Source organism: Onychostruthus taczanowskii, unplaced genomic scaffold (assembly GCF_017590055.1).
Source record: "Onychostruthus taczanowskii isolate IOZ18803 unplaced genomic scaffold, ASM1759005v1 scaffold19, whole genome shotgun sequence".
NCBI classification, from domain to species: domain Eukaryota; kingdom Metazoa; phylum Chordata; class Aves; order Passeriformes; family Passeridae; genus Onychostruthus; species Onychostruthus taczanowskii.
Genome location: NW_024499128.1, coordinates 4,958,377 through 4,978,333, shown reverse-complemented (window position 1 = coordinate 4,978,333; position 19,957 = coordinate 4,958,377). Strand labels below are relative to the sequence as shown.

General features: G+C 44.2%; 2 protein-coding genes across 2 annotated transcripts in view; both read right to left on the bottom strand.

Annotated features, from left to right (window-relative positions):
- The window catches only part of BMERB1 (bMERB domain containing 1), a 43,113-nt gene extending 39,021 nt beyond the window's left edge, over window positions 1-4,092 (bottom strand). The window contains exon 1 of the mRNA XM_041401416.1: window positions 3,939-4,092. Within this exon, the coding sequence (XP_041257350.1) occupies window positions 3,939-4,044 (106 nt within the window). The 5' untranslated portion in view covers window positions 4,045-4,092. The remainder of the gene's footprint in view (window positions 1-3,938) is intronic.
- Window positions 4,093-5,955: 1,863 nt separating this feature from the next.
- Window positions 5,956-18,738, bottom strand: MPV17L (MPV17 mitochondrial inner membrane protein like). The gene is made up of 5 exons (XM_041401409.1): window positions 18,437-18,738; window positions 16,947-17,017; window positions 14,381-14,410; window positions 14,078-14,224; window positions 5,956-6,900 (listed from the first exon to the last, which is right to left on the bottom strand). The coding sequence occupies exons 1-5, from the start codon at window positions 18,735-18,737 to the stop codon at window positions 6,796-6,798; spliced, it is 654 nt and encodes a 217-aa protein (XP_041257343.1). The 5' UTR covers window position 18,738; the 3' UTR covers window positions 5,956-6,795.
- Between the last annotated feature and the right edge of the window lie 1,219 nt (window positions 18,739-19,957).

The window sequence follows — 19,957 nt, the reverse complement described above, 5'->3', positions numbered from 1 at the left end:
TTTGTGCCTCTGAAACTTTTTTTTTTTTTCTATTTTAAATCAGAGTGGAAACATGATGAGCTTGGGGAGCAGTGTTATGAGAGTATGGTGGGCAGGGTCACACTGCATCCCTGACTGGCTGGGGAGGTGTTGCAGTAACAGGAAGTTTTTATGCAAAGCACCAACATGGGTTTGTGCATGTCTGTGCAATATGTGGGGCATTATGAAAGAAGACCCAAAGGTATTTGTTTGAATATTTAACTATCAGATGATAGAAGCAAAATATTAAATAGCTCATGTTTTATATATATATATATTAAATTTCTCTGCTCAGCAGCAGAGGATGAAAATACAAACAAGAGTCTTTCTGGCCAACAAGCTTAGAAAGATTTTGAAGACAAACTACGTGAATGTGGTGAAATAAATTTTCACATGTGCCAGCCCAGGATCTCAGTGAACCTGGGACCTGTTCTATCTTCCTGCTGTTGGAAAAAAACAGAGTGAACTCAGAACTAGATCCACCCCACTGGTGCTGTTCTGGAGTGCTCTCACAGTTCCTTGCCTGGACAGAACCTGTGCTACAACACTCACAGCAAGAAGGGAAATCAAGAAAAGCCACCTGTGAAGGTTTCATGCTACTACTGAATCTCATGATGGGAATCTCCAGCTTCTGTAGTACTGAGTACAAGGTCCCTTTCCCCTATTCTCCACATCATATTGCAGAACAGTCAAAAAGGTGGATCTCTGCAATACAGGAGTGTGGCAGCTCACCTCCAGTGCTGAGTTACCTTTCAAATGAAAACAATAAACAAGTTTCATGGCACACTAAACTGCATCAAAACATAACCTTTGCTGTTTTCTGGCATTTCTGCTTTCTTACACTGATTCAAGCTGGAGGATTCGTAGCAAATTTTGCATTTAGCTCCAGCCCTCATACAAACTGCAAGAGGACAGAAAAGCTCAGCAGAAATGTATCTGAGAAGTGCAGTTTCCAAAAGGACGGTGAAAAACTGCTTTGTTTCCCTGTGGCTCTTTGCCTGGTGTGCATGCAGTTATTTAATCAGGGCATTACGAGCCTCTGCCAACGGCAAGACAGATGATTCTAAATGAAGCTGTGCACTCAGTAACAAGGACTGACCAAAGTGCTCCAGTGCTCTGCTTCAGAGCAGGCTCCCCAAGACTATGCTGTAAAAAATCATTTACTGGGAAGGCTGTAACCACGTTATTATCATACAAGCCTGACAATTCCTAAGCTTGTCTTCTATATGCATGCACTAGAAAACATATGAGCTGTCCTGTAAATAGTAAACCACCATTTTTAGTGTTCGCTAGTCCTTGGAAATTACCTCTTGTATGTGAAGAGAAAAGCTTCAGGGACTTGTTGAAGAGACACCTTTAAGCAATTTGCTCCATATTTTTCTTGCACAGATCCTGACTGTCAGGTCACAGGGCATCAGACCCTCAGCTGCTCTGAACCAGCTTAACTCCACCGGTGACCTGGCTGGAAGAGGCCATGGTAGGATAGAAATGTGTATGATGTACATTCCACGGCTGTGAATTAACTCATCTTCGTTTATAACCAACACCCAGCAATGCTTTCAGCACCACGGACAGAGAAGCCAGCACAGAGCTCCCTTGCCATCTGACAAATGGAAGAGAAACCACCGGACCCCCATGGCGTGCGTTCTCCCTGCAATGGACACAATCAGGATGTACATTCCCTGCTGATAAGATGCATCCCATCACCAGGCACTGACAGGGAGCAGCACTCTGCTGTGCAGTGCTGTACAGATACACAAGTTCTGCCTCCAAAGACATCCTGATTTAATACAAATCCTCGGAGTAAAAAGGGCAAATTCATATGCAGTAATAAACTTCTGCTTTTGTTAATAATCTTAACGAGCATTTAATATTTCAAACAATATGCAAACACCAAGGGCTAATTGTTAACATCAGCAACAAAGGGGATGACAGTTTTTCAGCTCCTTCACAGACAGTCTGGCGACTACAGTCATCCTGCCATGCAATTTAGGATGACTGTAAGGAAGCATTACAGTAAATAGAAAGATCTATTTCTTTTAAATCAATGCAAAAGTGTGACCAGCAGTCAGTGTTAGTATTTAGATAGGAAAGATAGGTAGGAATCATCTAAACCATTTACTATAAATAGCATTTTCCACAGTATTTTAAAAAAGTTGAAGCCTAAGAGCAAACAAAAGAAATCAATTATTCAAATATATAATATAATAATTTTCTGCTTTTCAAAGAACAGATCATGGTCTCTAGATTAATTCCTATTCCTATCTAAATTGTTATGCATAGAGAAATATTCTCATTGAACAGAAACTAGTGTGTAGAAGGGCAGCTCAGAGCAGAGCCAGGGTGCACACCTGGACATGGGGTCCTAGCCCTGCCAACAGCCCACTCTGGTGCTGGGTACCAAGCTGTGATTTGGGTGGCAGCTCAATGCTGAGCACATATTTTTGAGCAGATCAGCTCTCCCTCTCAGCCTGCACATTGCTCTCTTCCAAACAAACCACCTTTTGTTCAAAACTTGCAAGGCATAACCTTTCCTGGCACCTCAGGATACCAGGTTTTATTATCATTATTATTACAAGTGCCGCACTGCACTCAGCTCCCGAGCGCTGGAACAAAACCAGACACAGTTATGAGAACAAGGAAAGCACGTCTGTATCGTGCCAGGGAACCTGCAAAACTGTTGCATGTGTCTGACTCAACCAACTCAGTCAACAGCGATTTCAGTCTTCGAGTCCATTTTAGAAAGTGTGGAGTTTCTCAGTCCTGAATCTGTGCCAGGCACTGCAACAAAACCAACACTGCAACTGAAGCAGCAGTTGGAGAATTACACCCTGTCATCAGCATATGGTAGACAGTAACATAGCCATGAAAAACTGAAGCTAGACGTGAAGTATCATTCCAGAACACAGAGCTCTCTGAAAAGTAAACACAGCAGATGCACTGGCTAAAATCTGCTACCAAGGTGCTGCAAAGCCATGCCATGTTTAAAATCATCCAGGTGAGACTTCACAATTCACATCAAAAGATGGGTGGGGAACGAAGGATATCAGCAACCCCAGTACCAGCCAAGTTGAAGGTGTCACAACACATAGCACACAAAGCTTATATTCCTGTGGCCAGAACAAACATTTGATGAAGAAATATTTTTCTTGATACTGTTTAGTACAGTTTTTGTAACTAGCTTTTCAAGATCTCTTGCCTCAGTGGTTACCTGGAAAATTACAAGGGGTTTGCAAGCTTATTAGGTTGTAAAGAAGACAGTTCTGCCAGTAGAAGAATAATAGCTGGTATCTTACAGACAACAAGTTCCCATGGATAATGTGAATTGACAGTGATGTATCTTTTAATTACTCATTCCATCTGCACTTTGGACAGGTTATGTCAATTGCTGCTTCCTGGAAAATTATGATTTCAAGAAAGCTCTCCCAGCACGGAACATTTGTTGAGCTCATCAATACAGCGCAACCACTGAAGGTGTGAATTACGCGCTGTATTGCTGCACCCTCTGCCTGAGACAACAGAATAAAGTGATCGTCATCTGTGCTTTCCAAACGTGAAACACGTTAAAGACTACCAACATTTATGAAAACCTCTATATTAAATCCCACCTGCTAAACACCGAGGGAGAGCAAAGGTCCCAGTGATCCTCGCTCGGCCACCCGCTCACGGCCCCGTGCCCGCGCCGCGGGGAAAGGCAAGGCTGGAGCCGCGCCGGCCAGGCTGCCCCGCGCCCGGCACAGCCGAGCTGTGACCCCGGCACAGCCGCCTCGCCCAGCTCAGAGGGCAAAACGGTCACACGGACCCTGCTCCCCGAGCGGCCCGGGCTGGCCTCGCCCCGCCGGCAGGACCCGGGACCGCCCGGCCCCGCCGCAGCCGGGGTTCCCCGGCCGGCCGGACCCGCACCCGCGGCCCGCACTCACTTCTGCCCAGCGCCTCCGCCTTCCACTCCGTCTCCTCCACTGCCCCGTAGCGCCGCATGGGTCTCTCGGCCTCGGCGCTGGCCGAGATGGACCGGCGGAGCTCCATGGCCGGGCTCCGCTCAGCCCGGGCAGCGGCGCGGGCGCTGCGCGGGGCTCGGCGCTCGGTGCGCGGCGCGGGGCCCGCGGGCGGGGGGCGGGCAGGGGCTCCGGCACATGCTCAGTGCGGGGCTGGGGCGGGGGAGCCGCCACACAAAGCGATGTCGCACCTCGCACATGCTGCACACACGCCCCGCCCGCCCGGCCCTGCCTCCGCTCGGGTGGGCACTGCCCGCCCCGGGGTGCTGCGCGGAGCTCCGCGCCCGCGGCTCGCTGCTGTGGCTCTGCCCAGCCCTGCCCAGCCCAGCCCAGCGCTGCCCTGCCCAGCTCTGCCCGTCCCTGCCGTGCCCATCCCTGCCCAGCCCTGCCCTGCCTTGCCCAGCCCTGCCCTGCCCTGCCCTGCCCTGCTCCCCTTGTGAGGCCAAACCGCTCGAGCAGGAGAGAGTTCGCAAATCCGCTGGCTGCCAGGGCACGGTGGAACTGTCCATCTTATGACCGCAGCGCTGAGCACATTTCTGACCTGAGCAGCTGGGGAATAATGGTAACATCCACAGGCACTCATGGCTTTTGCAGTCTAACACATCTCAGGCTCCTGTGCATGCAGCCTTTGGCTTTCCTAAAAGTCCTGCACTGACTGGAATGACACTCATTCCAGCATCACGTTGCCAGAAGCCAGAGAACAGCACTCAAACAAGTGATGCAATTTTGTGTCTCTCATTTTTCATCAGCATGCAGCTTTGCTGCTTATGCAGCCTGCTGGAAATAAAGGAAATGACTTTGCAGGAAGCACAAGTGCGGTGATTATTGCTGTTATTACTAAGTTTTTTCTTTTGTTGTAGGGGAGGTTATATGGATTCAATCCCTGAACAGCATTTTACAGTTGGAGCCTACCTTTGCTAGTAAGATCACATTGCACTTTACTGTGAGTGGTACAACTTCAGACATAGACAGTGAAGCAGGGGTTAGGCAGGCTGTCCAGTGCCCTGCTGCAAATCAGGGGTTTAACACTTTTTCGCTCACTTATAAAGAATCATGGGGTACTCTGGAAAAGCTAACTTGTTTGTCAACTACTTTTGCCTGCAAAGTCTTGTCCTTAATCACTGACACTTCAAAAACACCACCTCTGGATTCAGTGGTTCACTTACTAATTGGACTGGCACACATTGATGCTATTGTGTGAGCAATTTCGTTTGAGGAGTGTTACACATGCCGGAGGCCAGAAAACCTCCACATTGCTTTTAAAATTGTAACTGAGAATTTCTCTACTTGTCTTCCTAAGAATTGGAATTAGCCAACAAGATGAGCTAGACAGTTTTAGGACATCTTCAGGGCACTCTGATTTTTCTCTGTCAGCTGTGCTCCCCGGAGATATGCCATGAATTGAGCACCAGACGTGCTGGAACAGCTCTGGCTGGCTGTGCAGTGCCTCATCCTCGCTGCTTTTGGCCTTTAGAGACAGAGCCCAAACAGAGCTGTGAGTCAAGCAGAAAAGCTGGTGGCAGGACTCTGCACAGCTGATTTTGGGTGAGAGTGCAGCTGCCTGCTGGGGTGGGCTGGACTGACTCACTAGTAGAAGTGAGGAATATGAGTGTGGGAGGAATAAGAGTCCATCTGGGATCTGGATGAGAGTGGGACTAAGGGAAACAGGCTGACTGGGGAGAAGGGCCAATTTTTAGTGGATCCGAGGACTACTTAATTTCAAACCATCCTTTCAAGTTTTTTGGGTAATTACAACCCAACTGCATTGTTTAGGAGATGGGGGAGTTAGCCTAGAAATAGTTGAATATTTAAAGCTATGCTTTTGTTAGTATGGCTGAATAACACCCACTAGGCAGAAACTCGTGTGCAAAGAATTTACTTACATAAAGCAAGGAATATATAAGGTGATTTATTGTAATTACAAAGTTTTCACCTGCCCATTTTGAAAAGTCCCAAAATCCAGTATAGGTCCAGTTCTACAGAGGTTTTGCACAAAGACTTTTGCAAGAGTAGGGCCCAAGTATGTATCAATTATTTGCTAATGTAATATCAGCATTTTTGTTAGTGTGACTCTGGAGCATTGCTGCCAGTGGAATTAAATTTCTCTCCTACTGATGATGTCTTTCAGTGGACCTAGCAACATAAATTATAAATGCATTTCTTTACTCATGAAGGCTGGTTTTCTTCTGCTGAAAGCACTGTTAATGCAGAAAATACAAACATTTGGGTCTTTTTTCGCTGCTCATAACATAATGCCTGGTAGAGAAACAGAGGTGCACTTTTCTCTTGCAGTCATTTTCCCTGGCAGCTTCAGTTCCCATTTCTCACTAAATCCTGCCACCAGGAGCTAGAGCTGGGCAGGAACATTTGGCAAATCCACTCTCCTATCTCTTGCTCTCTGGCCTCTGTCAGACATCACAGATTCCCCATGGCAGACATGACTTACTTAGATTTATCTCAGCTATTTTTTTTTTTTTTTGTATAGAAGGTCAGAATACACAGCACAAACTTGGGAAATGCAACAGCAAAGAGTTAGGGCATAAATGCCTGGTAGAAAGAATGGAAACAATCTGTGCACTTCAAAAGCTGCAGTTCTGGCCAAAACAGAGATTTCAAAAACATACTTCATTAACTTTTTTCTTTCCCATTTTACTTTTGTCTTAGTAAATTCTTTCTACGTTCACTGTCTTTTTAATGTAAAAATATCACAGAAAAAGCTGCTAGACCATTTGTCAGATACATTACTAATACCATGGGTAGTGAAGTTGCCTATGTAAGAGTCTTATTTTTGGCATTTGGAGCTAAGTCCAGTGGTATGACTGAGCTGACTGCTGTGCAGGTGAGTCACTATGCAGGTGTCTTTTGCATCAGTGATGGGTGTCCATAGCTACAAAGGAAAAACAGATGTTTGAGTTCAGTAAAAATAGATGTCGACATAAATTGGTCTGGGCTATTTTAGACTTGCAAACACAGCAGGCAACAAGTAATATTTCAGCCTGTATGTGGACATGCCCATTTTGAAGTAATAAGCATTCTGTGCAAATTTTACAAACATGGCAGCACACAGCTCCAGGAACAGCTCTCTCAGGGCCTGAGCCTTTTCTCATTTCACATAGTCTAAAATGTAATGGTGACTTTCTCTAAGCTTCTATTTTACCTATACAAGTTGGTATCTTACAATAAGAACTCAAAACTGGCTGCAAGCTGTGAGGCACCCAAAGAGACTGTGCCAGTGTCTTGCTGATTCCTTCCCTATGCAATGTCCATGCTCCATTACCCCTAACAGGCAAGTTCACTTCTGTGAGCCATTTCACTACTCACCTCACTGGAAATGGAAGCTATAAAGTCACTGCCCTGACTTCTGAAAGGGTTTCTTTACAATTTGAATTTCTCCCTATATTTGTACCTGTGTTCCATTAGCAAATTTTGCTAATTTCTACCCCAAAACAGTAAGCAAAACACTGTATGGGTAATTGCCATGAGGTATCAGGTGTAGTTACAAACACATAATAATTCATTACTGTCTGGTGACCATTCTGAACTAGATATGGAACTAATACAAAATCCTTCAGTGTCATTGGCATGTCATGGCTAATCAGCTGCAGTTAACAGTCTTGTTACATTTTGAATGTAAAAATATGTGATGCATGAAATGGAAGCAACTGAACACCCTTGGTAGGTGAGTAAAGGTGGGTTTTAATTCCCAGAGAGATGTAAGCAATGGCAAAACAAGAACACCACAGGGCACCAGTCTCTCAGGCAGATTTCTCCTGGCCAGCATAGAAAAGGAAAAAGCAAACAAATAGAGGTGGAAAAAGGAATCATAAAAATTTGTATTTTCTTTCCCAAATATTTGAGCAATGAGAGGAAAGCTGCTATCCTGGCAAATCAAAGAAATAATAATGAGAGTTTGTTCTTGTGCGTGCACACACTAAGTGCATGCTAGCTACAGTAAGGTACTAACTCCAGGGAAGAGTTGTAACTTAAATTTCTCTGCCACCAAGTTACACCCTGTAAAAGGACACACAATTCAGAATGAAGCTGACACTTCCTCCACAGCCAAAGGATCTCATGTGCTGCAGAACTTTGTGTGCATGGTTTGAGTCCATATGGGCCAAACCCTGTATTTATCACAGCCATCTGGGTGCTTGTGCATTTTGGTTCTGTTGTAACTGGATAAAGCACAATGACAGAAATGGGGAACAGTTCTCATTCCCAGCCAGTTCTCAATGTCCCAAAATCTCTGGTGACTGAAGTACCTGATGGGCTACATCCCCATGCTCCCTCCTGGTCTCTCTGATTCTGTCAGTCTTGAGGGGGTAAAATGGAAAGGGTGGCTTATCAATATCCCATTTTTAAGGTCTTCTGGCAGAGGGAAGCATTAGCATAGGTGTCCCTGTTCCTCACTTACACAAGCCCTAGGTGTGTGCACACTCACCTGATGCCATTTCCCCCCTGTTGTTTTACAGCCCCACTTCATGACTGGTTTTCCCTGAACACAGCAAACAAAAACACCCATTCTTCAGTTCCTGAAGCTCTCTCATGTACCCTCTGCTACAGTGTCTTTTCTGACCCTACTTCACGCCTTATTAGACTTTTCCAGGTCCAAGATTTCTTTCAGCACAAAAAGGTGTAATTGCAACTAGTGTTACACAGCAGGGAATGATACATTCTGCTGTATTCTTTGCACTAAACTGTTTTTCTGTCTGGATACAAGGTGCAAGATTTTTAGGCACAACCACCATAAATTAATAAACTGCAAAAAAAAAAAAAAAAAGGAAGGCAGTGTTTATTAAGGTGGATGATGTTGATTAGTATATGCAACACATGCAGACATGCAATCTGCATTCTTTGTTCTTGTTTAACATGGATTACAGGAACTTCAGACATGGTGGGCTTAGCAAGTGCATGTGAATTCTTAGTGCAACTTGGACATTAAGAGAGGACAGACAGTCCTTGGCTGCTTTAGAACAGCAATATTAGGCAGAGGTAGAAAAAATATTATCTGAGGCATATGTGAAAGTCACTGGGATTAAAACAGCATTACTGTCTCCATTTAGAGGTTGCACAGCAAAAAAAGGGTTTGCAAATGAGCTTCAAGAATGATGTAGCAAAGGGCTAACAGAGCTAAAGCTATTACAGTTTATCCAAGGAATAAACAAAATCTCTGCTTACCACTACGTGCACACAGAAGGCTTTGCCTGCTGTACCTAGTTGTTAAATCTTGTCAGAAAGGGAGTAACATTTTATTAGAACGTTAAGGCTAGATTGATGTGGGTAGGTAATAAAATTTCATATGAACAGATAAATAACTCCTTTGAGACACAGAATCCTCTGGAAGTGTTTGCATAAGTTCCTAGAAGATGGCATTGGAGTCAACATCACTGGTTTGATTCAGGAAGAACTCTTTGCTTTGCACTACCCAAGGATTCTGACTGAGTGATGCTTTTTCTCCCTCTTGGCCTTGAAGTCTATGAAACACAATTTTTCAATTTGAACTCTTTCCATAAAGCTTCCTCCTCATTCTAAATATACAAAAAGTTACAGCAGGGAATGGAGGTGGTGTCTCTCTTCCAGTTGTGGAATATATTACTCCCTTCAGCCTCAAATCTCCTGAACCATTTCCTTCCCAAGGATATCCCACACAAACTTGACTGAGTTAAGTCCTTCAGTAAGGACCCCATTTCTAAACTCTGTTCTCTAGAAAAGTTGTTTATATTTTTTCCTACCTAAATTCCTCCATTTCTCCTGCAAATATATTAATTATCTAAAGAAATACTTATATCAAAATTTTGCATCTTTTAAATAAAATTCCACTGGCTTCAGCATAAGACTTTAAAGATAGGAGTTCTGTTCTGAATTTATTCAGAAATGGCAGATGACTTAATGTATGCAACTAAAGTCTAAAGGGAGTGAATAATCCCTCCTTAGTTTTTACTCTGCTGCTGTGTTAAGGCCTGTGACATCAAATTGAGCTTTTTTGCTGCATGTGGTCCATGAAGATCCCAAAATAACTTTACATATGATCTGGCTTTGTTTATACACATATGAGTTAAAGCTAGACAGAGCCAAAGAACAGCATTTAATGTTTATTAAGCCTTTGCAAAAACACAGACAATTTCAGTCAACTTGAAATTCATTATTTTAGTAAAATTCAAGTATATCTTGCACATCTCACTGGATTGGCACTAGCAGTAGAGGCAGCAGCATAAGCAGGAAGCACTGGCACTTACAGCAGAGAATTGGAAGGCTGAAGCTGCATAGATTTCAAAGGTTGTTCTATAAAGAGAACTCAACATATCAGATATGGTAACAGACTAGAGGCAGTTTCACCTTCGCTGCAGCAGGAACTGGTTATTTTATACTGTGTTACTGGGTGGGTGCTTCTGGTGTGAAAAAGACAGAAGCCTTCTGGTGAATTTTACAAGAAGGATGTATTTAGCATGCTAGTAAGCACAGAAGGTTCATTTACATAAAATATTTCAGTAGAAAAATAAATTTTGAAATTTTCATTTTATCAAATTCAGACTCCACATCTCCACAGCCATCCAGAATAACATGGAGCTGGAACTGATATAAATGTCTGCTCATCCCATTTGCTCTTGGAGAGGATCCACGACATAAAAACATCACCTGACTGCAGGCCTAATAGCTACTGGCAGTGTGTTGCTCCTTCCTGAGCACCTCTGTGATGTAAAATTCTGTTCATCCTGCTGGTTGTGGAAATCTGCATGTTCAGCTGGCAGTAAGATCAGTGCAATTCCTGGAAATAGTCATAAAGCCCTTATGACTGTTTTTGAAAGGGTAGCAGAGAGACATTAGGATAAACCTTGTCCATCTTTTTTATTTTTTCTTTTTTTTTATTCCCCCAGGAAATTACTGAGTTGTTAGAAGAAGCAAACAAAACTTTACATACGTGTCAAATAGGGTTGGACGAGATGAGCTGGGATGGACATACAGATGTCCTTTCCAACCTCAGCCATTCTGTTATCCTGTGAAATTAATCTTCTAAGCCAAAAAGGTATCAAGGAATAATGAAGGCTCTAACAACTAAGGGATTAAGTCCTCAGACTAAACTGTCAGAGGAAGAAAACCTTTAAAATGTCCATAAATTTATGCGCACTGAGAAATTGTCCCAACGCAGCTTCATTATTTTGCATTTTGTGGGTCTGAAATGTTTGTCAGACCAATCAGTGCTCACAATTAAAAGGGAAAAAACACTTTTTTTTTACGTGAAAAGGGATTTGTGTTACTTAGCTGTCAAATGCCTTAAAAGAACCAGAGAAAGTGAAAGGATTATGCAGGATCTAAAGTCTACTGAAATATAAGAGCCACAGCCTTCCATTACATGAAAGAACTGTACTTCAAGTAATAAAAGATGGAGAGAAATACTGAACTCCCCAGCCAGAGAAACCTGAAGACAAAACAGGATTTAGCTCAAATTCCCAAGCAAAAATCTGATAGCACAAAAGCAAGAGCAATAAAGCACAGCTTGTATAAGCTTTTAAGCCATTTAAAATAAAAGATGGATCTTTCATTTATTAGTTAGTCCTGATGAAAAAAGGCATCAGCATTATACAGATCATGAATTATGAATTCTTGATTCATCTAGAAATTCAGTTTCATCTACCATAACCATGAAGAAAGATTTTTGCTCTGAGTTACAGCAAAATATCACATACTGCTTACAGTAAACTAACAGCATTTCTCTCTCTCTGTAATGACATTATTTTCTAGTTCCCTTCTCCAAGTGAATGCTATTAATTATTAAACACTTAAGGCACAAGCAGAAATAAAAATAAATAGCATCTGTAAAAAAAAAATTAAAATACTTAATTATCACACCTTACCTGAAATTTTAGCTCTTACTAAATAGAACAGACTTTAGAATACCAGTCTGATCCCAAAAATATCAACATAAAAAAAAAAAACACTACTAAAGTCGCTGCTTTATCCTGAGGACTTTATACACACAAGAACAGTTGAACAGCTACAGCTGTCTGAAGCATCTGTTCACTCTTTTTTTTTAATAGACAAAATTCAGTAGTTCCTCTGTGCATTCCTACTCCTCCTGGGATGTCCAGCATCAGCTCAATTCACACTTTGTGATTCATGCAGCAACATCCAGCAGGGGAATTCAACTCACCAAATATAAGTATCTACAAGGAAGGTATTGACACAGCAGCCACTCATCTGAGCCTCCACCTCACAGAGGGGCAGAAATGGGCCCTTCAGTGCACATTTCAACATGCAGGGTTAAACCAACTAGCCAAGCTGGACATCTCCATGCCAAAGGTGTCAAAAGTCAATTAAAATTAATTCCACCTTGAGGCTGTAGGCAGGTGGGCTCTTCCACATCTGCCTGTGCAGCTGAAGATGGAATTGCAGAGACCTGTCCCACCTGAGAGGGAAGGCGCCTCCTCCCCCTGGCTGCCAGCAGAACAGGCTGTGGAAGCAGCCCCCTGCCTTCTACCCTCCTCCACTGCTGCTGACCCCTGCTCAAAGCCATGTGGGCACTTTGCATCACTCCTGAGCACTGGGTCATGCTAAACTAGTTGATTTTAACTGAAACAGATTGGGCAGTGCTAGCATGATCCCTTTCCCTTTCTCAGCTGAGCAGCACTAGGCTCCTACAGTGACAAATAATTGTTGGCAATATATTAAGCAGTACAACTGCAGGCCAAAAGAATAGATATTTATAGCCTAAGCAGGCTTTGGGACACTATTTAGACAAGGCTGAGGAATTCAGACATTCCTCAAAGGGGTTTATTATTGTTGTAATAGAGGGATGAGTCTTCTCTTTAGAATCAGACCCATTAAATCAGATACTTTCAAGCTTACAATTTAGTAACTTCAAGGCATAAAATCCCATTCTAGTATAGCAAGGGCTCCTTTACTGGTCTGATTTAAGCTTATTGCAATCATAGAAATTTGCACAGTTCCTGTTTTGAGATACATATGCACGTTTAAAAAATACCCGTATCCAGACCTGATCCTCAAGCTGACAAAGCAAACCCATAATTAATGCTCACCTTCCCCTAATCTCCTATGTATAATTACCCAGTGTCTTCTATGAATAGGAATGTTTAAAAGCCATTTGAGGAAAAAATGGAAGTTCCTTCCTGATATATATATATATATATATATATATATATATTCTCCCATTCATGCTACCTTCCTTCCCATGTTCTTTTTCTTTAAAATTTCAATTATATCTTCAGCATATGAAACAGCTGAAAAGAGTAGAGGAGTCAAGACTCCCACGGCCCTCGAGGAGCAAAGGAAGCAGAGGCTGCACACAGAACCAAAGCTCCCTGCAGTGCTTGGGGGGGTTCCACCATGCAGGAGCTGCTTGACTGACCCCAAGGGTCAATGGGCAGCACCCACCCCAAAGGGCTCTGACCAAAATAATCTTTATTCTCCCAGCTAAGATAAAACATGTACAAATATAATTCAGGTTTGTATATTCTATGAAATAATCAATTTCCTATATAAATTTTCATGTAGAATAAAACACTTTGGCCCCATAGAAATGTGGGCTTTACAAACACAGCACTTTTGTTTCCTCTCAATTAAACAAATTCAATGCCACTTCTTAGATGTGGAATCCATTAAATTTTGTTCTGCAAAGTAATCTTGCATTGATGACAATTGTCAAATCCAACAACTGATGATTTAATGTTCTATTCTCCTTTTTCTAGCAATTACAAGTTGCTTGAAAATTAAATTACAGTTAATATTTCTCCCCAGTGAGGCAGTCTGACATGATGTACAAATGCTTACATTGCCCTGTAAGTCAGTTGTTTCCAGATGAGATGCGTTGACAGCATGAAAATAATTAAATGTCAATATACAACTGGCCTCTTTTATGAAAAATAAACAGGCACAAAGACAAACTGTTCCACTGCTTATACTAACCACCAAATGTTGAGATAACTGCTTATTTTAAACACAACATGAGGCTGCAGTGTAATTTACTGACTTTCACAAACCCAGTTTAGCAATTCAGAATGTGTTCAGAACTAAAGTTCTTATTTGTCTGATGATTCTTCATCTGGATTGACCTTCTCTCCTTGGAGCCACATGAATGCTGACTTTGCTGTGCCATCTCCACTCTGTTGGGAAAAGCAAATGAAGGAAGCCCAGACAAAGCCACAGAGCCCAGTGTAAGCTGTTCTCAGGTGAACTGGGATCAGGATGAAGTTTGACAGCTGTGTGGGAAGGAGAGAGAGCTCAGTTAGTGCTCCAGGCACTGTTACCCACCCAACACCTGCTCTGCTCCTCCTGGGGTCAGACACAGCGTGGACAGGACAGGATCCCAGGTTCTACAGCAGGGAAAGGCTCACACAGTCACCCTGAGAACTCACCTGCACAAAAGGCCAGTACATCAGTCCTGTCTGAAAGGAAAACAAATCATTTGTTATTCTTATGGATTTCAACCACCATGATTCATTTTTCCACATTCAGTGATGACTGAAACGTATTTGAGTAAAGTTAATAAAAGCTGTTCAATTATAAATGGAGTTGCTTAACCTAGAGTTTGCAATATTAAACTTCTAATGATCTTCATGAGCCTCTATGCTCTGAGTTTTTCAAACACATTATTTTAACTCATTTTAAATACAAAACCCTGAGCACAGTTAATTCTTCACAGACATCTGACACCAGACACAATAAACGCATTTACCAGATGGGTGAACAAATGTTTGAGCATGTGAACATTTGTTTCAGCCATTAATGAAAAATACCACTGAACACTATTTATTTCACACTTGCAATGCTCCTTCTACTTACTCATACACGTAAGGCATATTTAGAAAAATCAATGGATAATTTACTCATAGAACATAAGGCTGGTAGAAACCTTATGTTTTGATAGGCTATAGTGGGCATTGCTTTTAGCATCATCTTCCATAGGAATAAAAATAATCCTTTTCCATCCTACCTATACAGTTCTACAATATGAAGAGAAATTCACATTGCAATCACATCTTCTCCTGTTACTTTTTTTTCCCCTGCTAATCCATCCATCATTCTTTTTGCATCTGAGAAACCTTTAACATTCTCAGCTTGCTCAGCTCTGAGGCAGCATAGATAATTTTGTCTTGTGTATGCAGAAATGCAAATCAAAGCCAGCTGTTTATAGCAAAGCCTTCTTAAAACAAGGGGGCTTGTTTCTGAAAGTGAGAAGATTGTCACTGAAAAGTACAGGCTAAAAATGATTCTCAAAGAAAGTGTCTCTGTAATTAATTCTTCTAATAGGTGTACAAGTGTTGTCAATAGTATCACTAACTAAACACTGGTGCGTGGGTAGTTCTTAAGACAAAAGATAAAAAAACCCAGAATCAATGTTGTATTGTATGGCTGTCATTTAAACAGAGCTGGGTGCAACTGTTATGTATATAAACACTGTACATTTCAATTTTTAAAGGCATAATTTCACCCATATGGCAGCACTGCCCAACCCTCACTGCCTTTACTTCACATGACTGACTTAAAGCTTCCTACACATAATCAAATAATGGGAAGGAAGGAAGGAAGGAAGGAAGGAAGGAAGAAAAGAGTGTTGGAGGAAGGAATATTATCCTTTCTTTGTTCTTGTTTAGCTGTGACATAAGTAAATTGCTTGCCTCACCTTATATGTATTCCAAAATTTCTTTTTACAGTCTGAAAAGATGTCCTCTTTCCTCTGAAGGATGCTCATACCTGGTGGTAAAATATTTACAACAATCAGAAAAAGTGCAAAAAATGAAATTATCAGATTTTGCAGTGACATCCCAGACCCTTCTCAAAATACATTATAACATCTTTGAAAGAAAAGCTGATATTGTTACACAAATACCATTCTGACTGCCTAATAGTGGTACATGAAATCTCCTCATCTATGGACTTGACTCCCAGCACAGGCACCCGGGATCAGCTGGGATTTACTGGGTGTACAGGGGTTGTGGCATCTGTGCCATACCACACACCACTGGTGTAGTGGTGGAACAGAGAGGATAAAAGCACCTTTTTCACCCACAAGAGACAGAATAAGGCATTTTGCACATAAGCAGAGGCTCCTTAGTCTGACTCTGGGATCTTCCTGGGTATTCCCATGCCTTGGGGTTATCAATCTCAATGGATATATTATTTTACTGCTACCTAATTCAGGGACTTTTACTAGCCCTCTTCTGGTCCTTCAGATCCCTCTGGTCCTTGAGCAATTCTCAGCTTAAGTTGTGACATAGTTAAGATCTTGAGTGGAAGTATCTGGTGTTTGATTTTTTTTCTTGCTTCATTTCTCTTCAATCACAAATTGAGTAATTTCCCTGATGGAGTGATAGAGTGCAGATCTCCCAATCCCAGACAAAAAGAGGACCAATCTTACTCTTCTACCACATTAAGTTAAATGAGAGCATTTAATTACATTAGTCTCACCTATTAATTTTCTTATTCCCTCATGTTTATTTCTGAAATAGATACTAGACTTCTTTAAAGTATCTTGTTACTTGTTAGGGCGTGGGTAGTTCTTAAGACAAAAGATAAAAAAACCCAGAATCAATGTTGTATTGTATGGCTGTCATTTAAACAGAGCTGGGTGCAACTGTTATGTATATAAACACTGTACATTTCAATTTTTAAAGGCATAATTTCACCCATATGGCAGCACTGCCCAACCCTCACTGCCTTTACTTCACATGACTGACTTAAAGCTTCCTAGGAAGGAAGGAAGGAAGGAAGGAAGGAAGGAAGGAAGGAAGGAAGGAAGGAAGGAAGGAAGGAAGGAAGGAAGGAAGGAAGGAAGGAAGGAAGGAAGGAAGGAAGGAAGGAAGGAAGGAAGGAAGGAAGGAAGGAAGGAAGGAAGGAAGGAAGAAAAGAGTGTTGGAGGAAGGAATATTATCCTTTCTTTGTTCTTGTTTAGCTGTGACATAAGTAAATTGCTTGCCTCACCTTATATGTATTCCAAAATTTCTTTTTACAGTCTGAAAAGATGTCCTCTTTCCTCTGAAGGATGCTCATACCTGGGGGTAAAATATTTACAACAATCAGAAAAAGTGCAAAAAATGAAATTATCAGATTTTGCAGTGACATCCCAGACCCTTCTCAAAATACATTATAACATCTTTGAAAGAAAAGCTGATATTGTTACACAAATACCATTCTGACTGCCTAATAGTGGTACATGAAATCTCCTCATCTATGGACTTGACTCCCAGCACAGGCACCCAGGATCAGCTGGGATTTACTGGGTGTACAGGGGTTGTGGCATCTGTTTCTGTGCCATACCACATACCACTGGTGTAGCAGTGGAACAGAGAGGATAAAAGCACCTTTTGCACCCACAAGAGACAGAATAAGGCATTTTGCATATAAGCAGAGGCTCCCAGGCTGACTCTGGGATCTTTAAAAGCACCTTTTTCACCCACAAGAGACAGAATAAGGCATTTTGCACATAAGCAGAGGCTCCTTAGTCTGACTCTGGGATCTTCCTGGGTATTCCCATGCCTTGGGGTTATCAATCTCAATGGATATATTATTTTACTGCTACCTAATTCAGGGACTTTTACTAGCCCTCTTCTGGTCCTTCAGATCCCTCTGGTCCTTGAGCAATTCTCAGCTTAAGTTGTGACATAGTTAAGATCTTGAGTGGAAGTATCTGGTGTTTGATTTTTTTTCTTGCTTCATTTCTCTTCAATCACAAATTGAGTAATTTCCCTGATGGAGTGATAGAGTGCAGATCTCCCAATCCCAGACAAAAAGAGGACCAATCTTACTCTTCTACCACATTAAGTTAAATGAGAGCATTTAATTACATTAGTCTCACCTATTAATTTTCTTATTCCCTCATGTTTATTTCTGAAATAGATACTAGAATTCTTTAGAGTATCTTGTTACTTGTTAGGTTTTGAGATTAGCCATTAGTAGCATGCTTTATTTCTATAGACTCTCACAACGGAGCTGGTTCGCTGAACGATGGCATTTCCTGACACACCTGTGTTTTGGAAAATGAGACAGCGATGCTGAGAACAGAGCACAGCAATTCAAACAGACATGGATGCTGCAATCCTTGTAAGACGCTTTCCATTCTTTGCTGCTAATTAAAAGCTACGCGCCCGACCGAGCTCAGGGCCTCCTTTGGTCCAGCAGCCCTCCTGGAAAGCTCTGAAGTGCCACAGGCGGTTCAGCGCCCGCGCTCCCCGCGGGCATCCTCGGAGGGAGCTGCGGGGTCTGCAGAGCCCCGGCCGCGGCCCCGCTCCGACGCCCGGCCAGCGGCGCTCTGGGGTGCGGGACCCAAGGGGGTCCCCAGCCACCCTTGGGGTGGATGCCGGTCCCGCTGCGCGCCGGCCGAGCCAGGCGCGGGTGGCGGAGCGGGGCCGCTGCCGGGGGAGGCGGTGGCGGGCGGCTGCGCGGGGCTCTGCGGGGCAGCCCCCGGCACTCACCCGTGTAGAAGGCGAGGACGGCGACGGGCGCGCCCAGCAGCTGATCGCAGAGCACCTTGCCCAGCACGGCGGGCGGGCGGCGGCCGGGCAGCGCCCGCTCCAGCGCCCGCAGCCACACGTAGCTGAAGTTGCCGTGGAAGGCCAGGGCCACCAGCGCCACGCGGCGCGTCTGCGCCCAGTCGGGCGGCTGTCCCCGCAGCAGCTGCTGCGCCGCGTCCCCCGCCGCGAAGAGCCCCCCGTAGAGCAGCACGTTGCACAGCCAGGGGAAGCGCCGCACCCCGCGCAGCAGCGCCCCGGCCATCGCCCGCCGCCGCTTCCGCCGCTTCCTCCTCCTCCTTCTCCTCCTCCTCCTCCTTCCCACGGGCCCGCCCGCCGCCGCCTCGCCATCCCCGCGGCCCCGGAGCGCTCCCTGCGCCGGGGAGGGCCGGCTCCCCACGCCGGGCCCGGGTGGGTGGTGGATGGCCCCGGGTGATGGCCGGGCAGCCGGGCGTCAGCTCGGGGGCTCGCTTCTCAAGTGCCTGTGCATTCACCCCGAAGATGTAGGTGACTGTGTCGCCTGTGCTTTGGCCTAAGTAGCACTATGGGGTCACTGTGCACTAGTGCCGCAGCTATTGAGTGACAAATGAAAACTAGGCACTGTTTCCTTATTATATTTTGTAATCATTTCCTTGTTCCGTGCTTACATGAGCAGGTTGTTCTTTTCAGTTTTGCCCCTGTTTTGCAGTCTGAGCAGGGCCGAGGCACACCTCTGAGCAGCAGCAGCCCGTGGGGCTCCTCTGCTTTGCCTTCTGCTGCTGAGACAGCTTGAGAAGAAAGGCAAATGGTGTGAGGTTATTGAAGAGACTCATGTACACAGCTTTGTACACACAGAACCAGTGCCACAAAGCGGATCAGAAGTCCTCAGGTAGTGAGGTGACACTGAGTAGTGGCAGCATGTAATGAGGTGTCCTGCAAGACCTTGGCCACGGAAGGAAAGGAGCGCGTCCGGGAGCGCCGGGAGCTTCCCCTTGCTCCTGGCAATGACCTCAGGCTTGACTGAGGGAACCATCTCCAGGCAGGAGGTGATAGTTCGCTCTGTGACCTGGATTAGTGCCTCTGAAACTATCATGAATTCTTCCATGAACAACTAAAAATAGGCATGGATGGCTTGTAGACCCAAGTAAAATGTAATAAGCGTGCAGAGCGCTCTGCGCAGCGCTCGGCGGACACGCTGTGCCAGGGCCCGGGGCTGCCCCTCCGGCCCTCATATCGACACACCCCTGCGCAAACACAGCCAGCTGCAAACAGCGCTATTAAATAACAGCAGTGGCACTGGTAGGACGAGGGATATGTACCGAAAAGTAACTCCAGCTTGGAAGAACACCAATAAAGCTCAGGAAAAGCCCAGGTCTCCGGGGGCTGCTTGTCGGACGGGAGCCCACAGGCAGGTGCGTGCTGTCCGCCGCGGTGGTGCAGCGGTCCGCCGCGGGACCCGTACGCGGAGGAAAGGCTTTGATGCCCCCGTAGGCGACAGCGGGGTGA

Excerpts from the sequence above, each read along its gene's own strand:
- MPV17L (XM_041401409.1), bottom strand. The coding sequence starts at position 18,737 with ATGGCCGGGGCGCTGCTGCGCGGGGTGCGGCGCTTCCCCTGGCTGTGC. Across the intron at positions 14,225-14,380 it reads TGTACTGGCCTTTTGTGCAG|CTGTCAAACTTCATCCTGAT; the intron begins GTGAGTTCTCAG and ends CTTCCCACACAG. Across the intron at positions 6,901-14,077 it reads TGTGGCTCCAAGGAGAGAAG|CTATGGACACCCATCACTGA; the intron begins GTCAATCCAGAT and ends TTTCCTTTGTAG.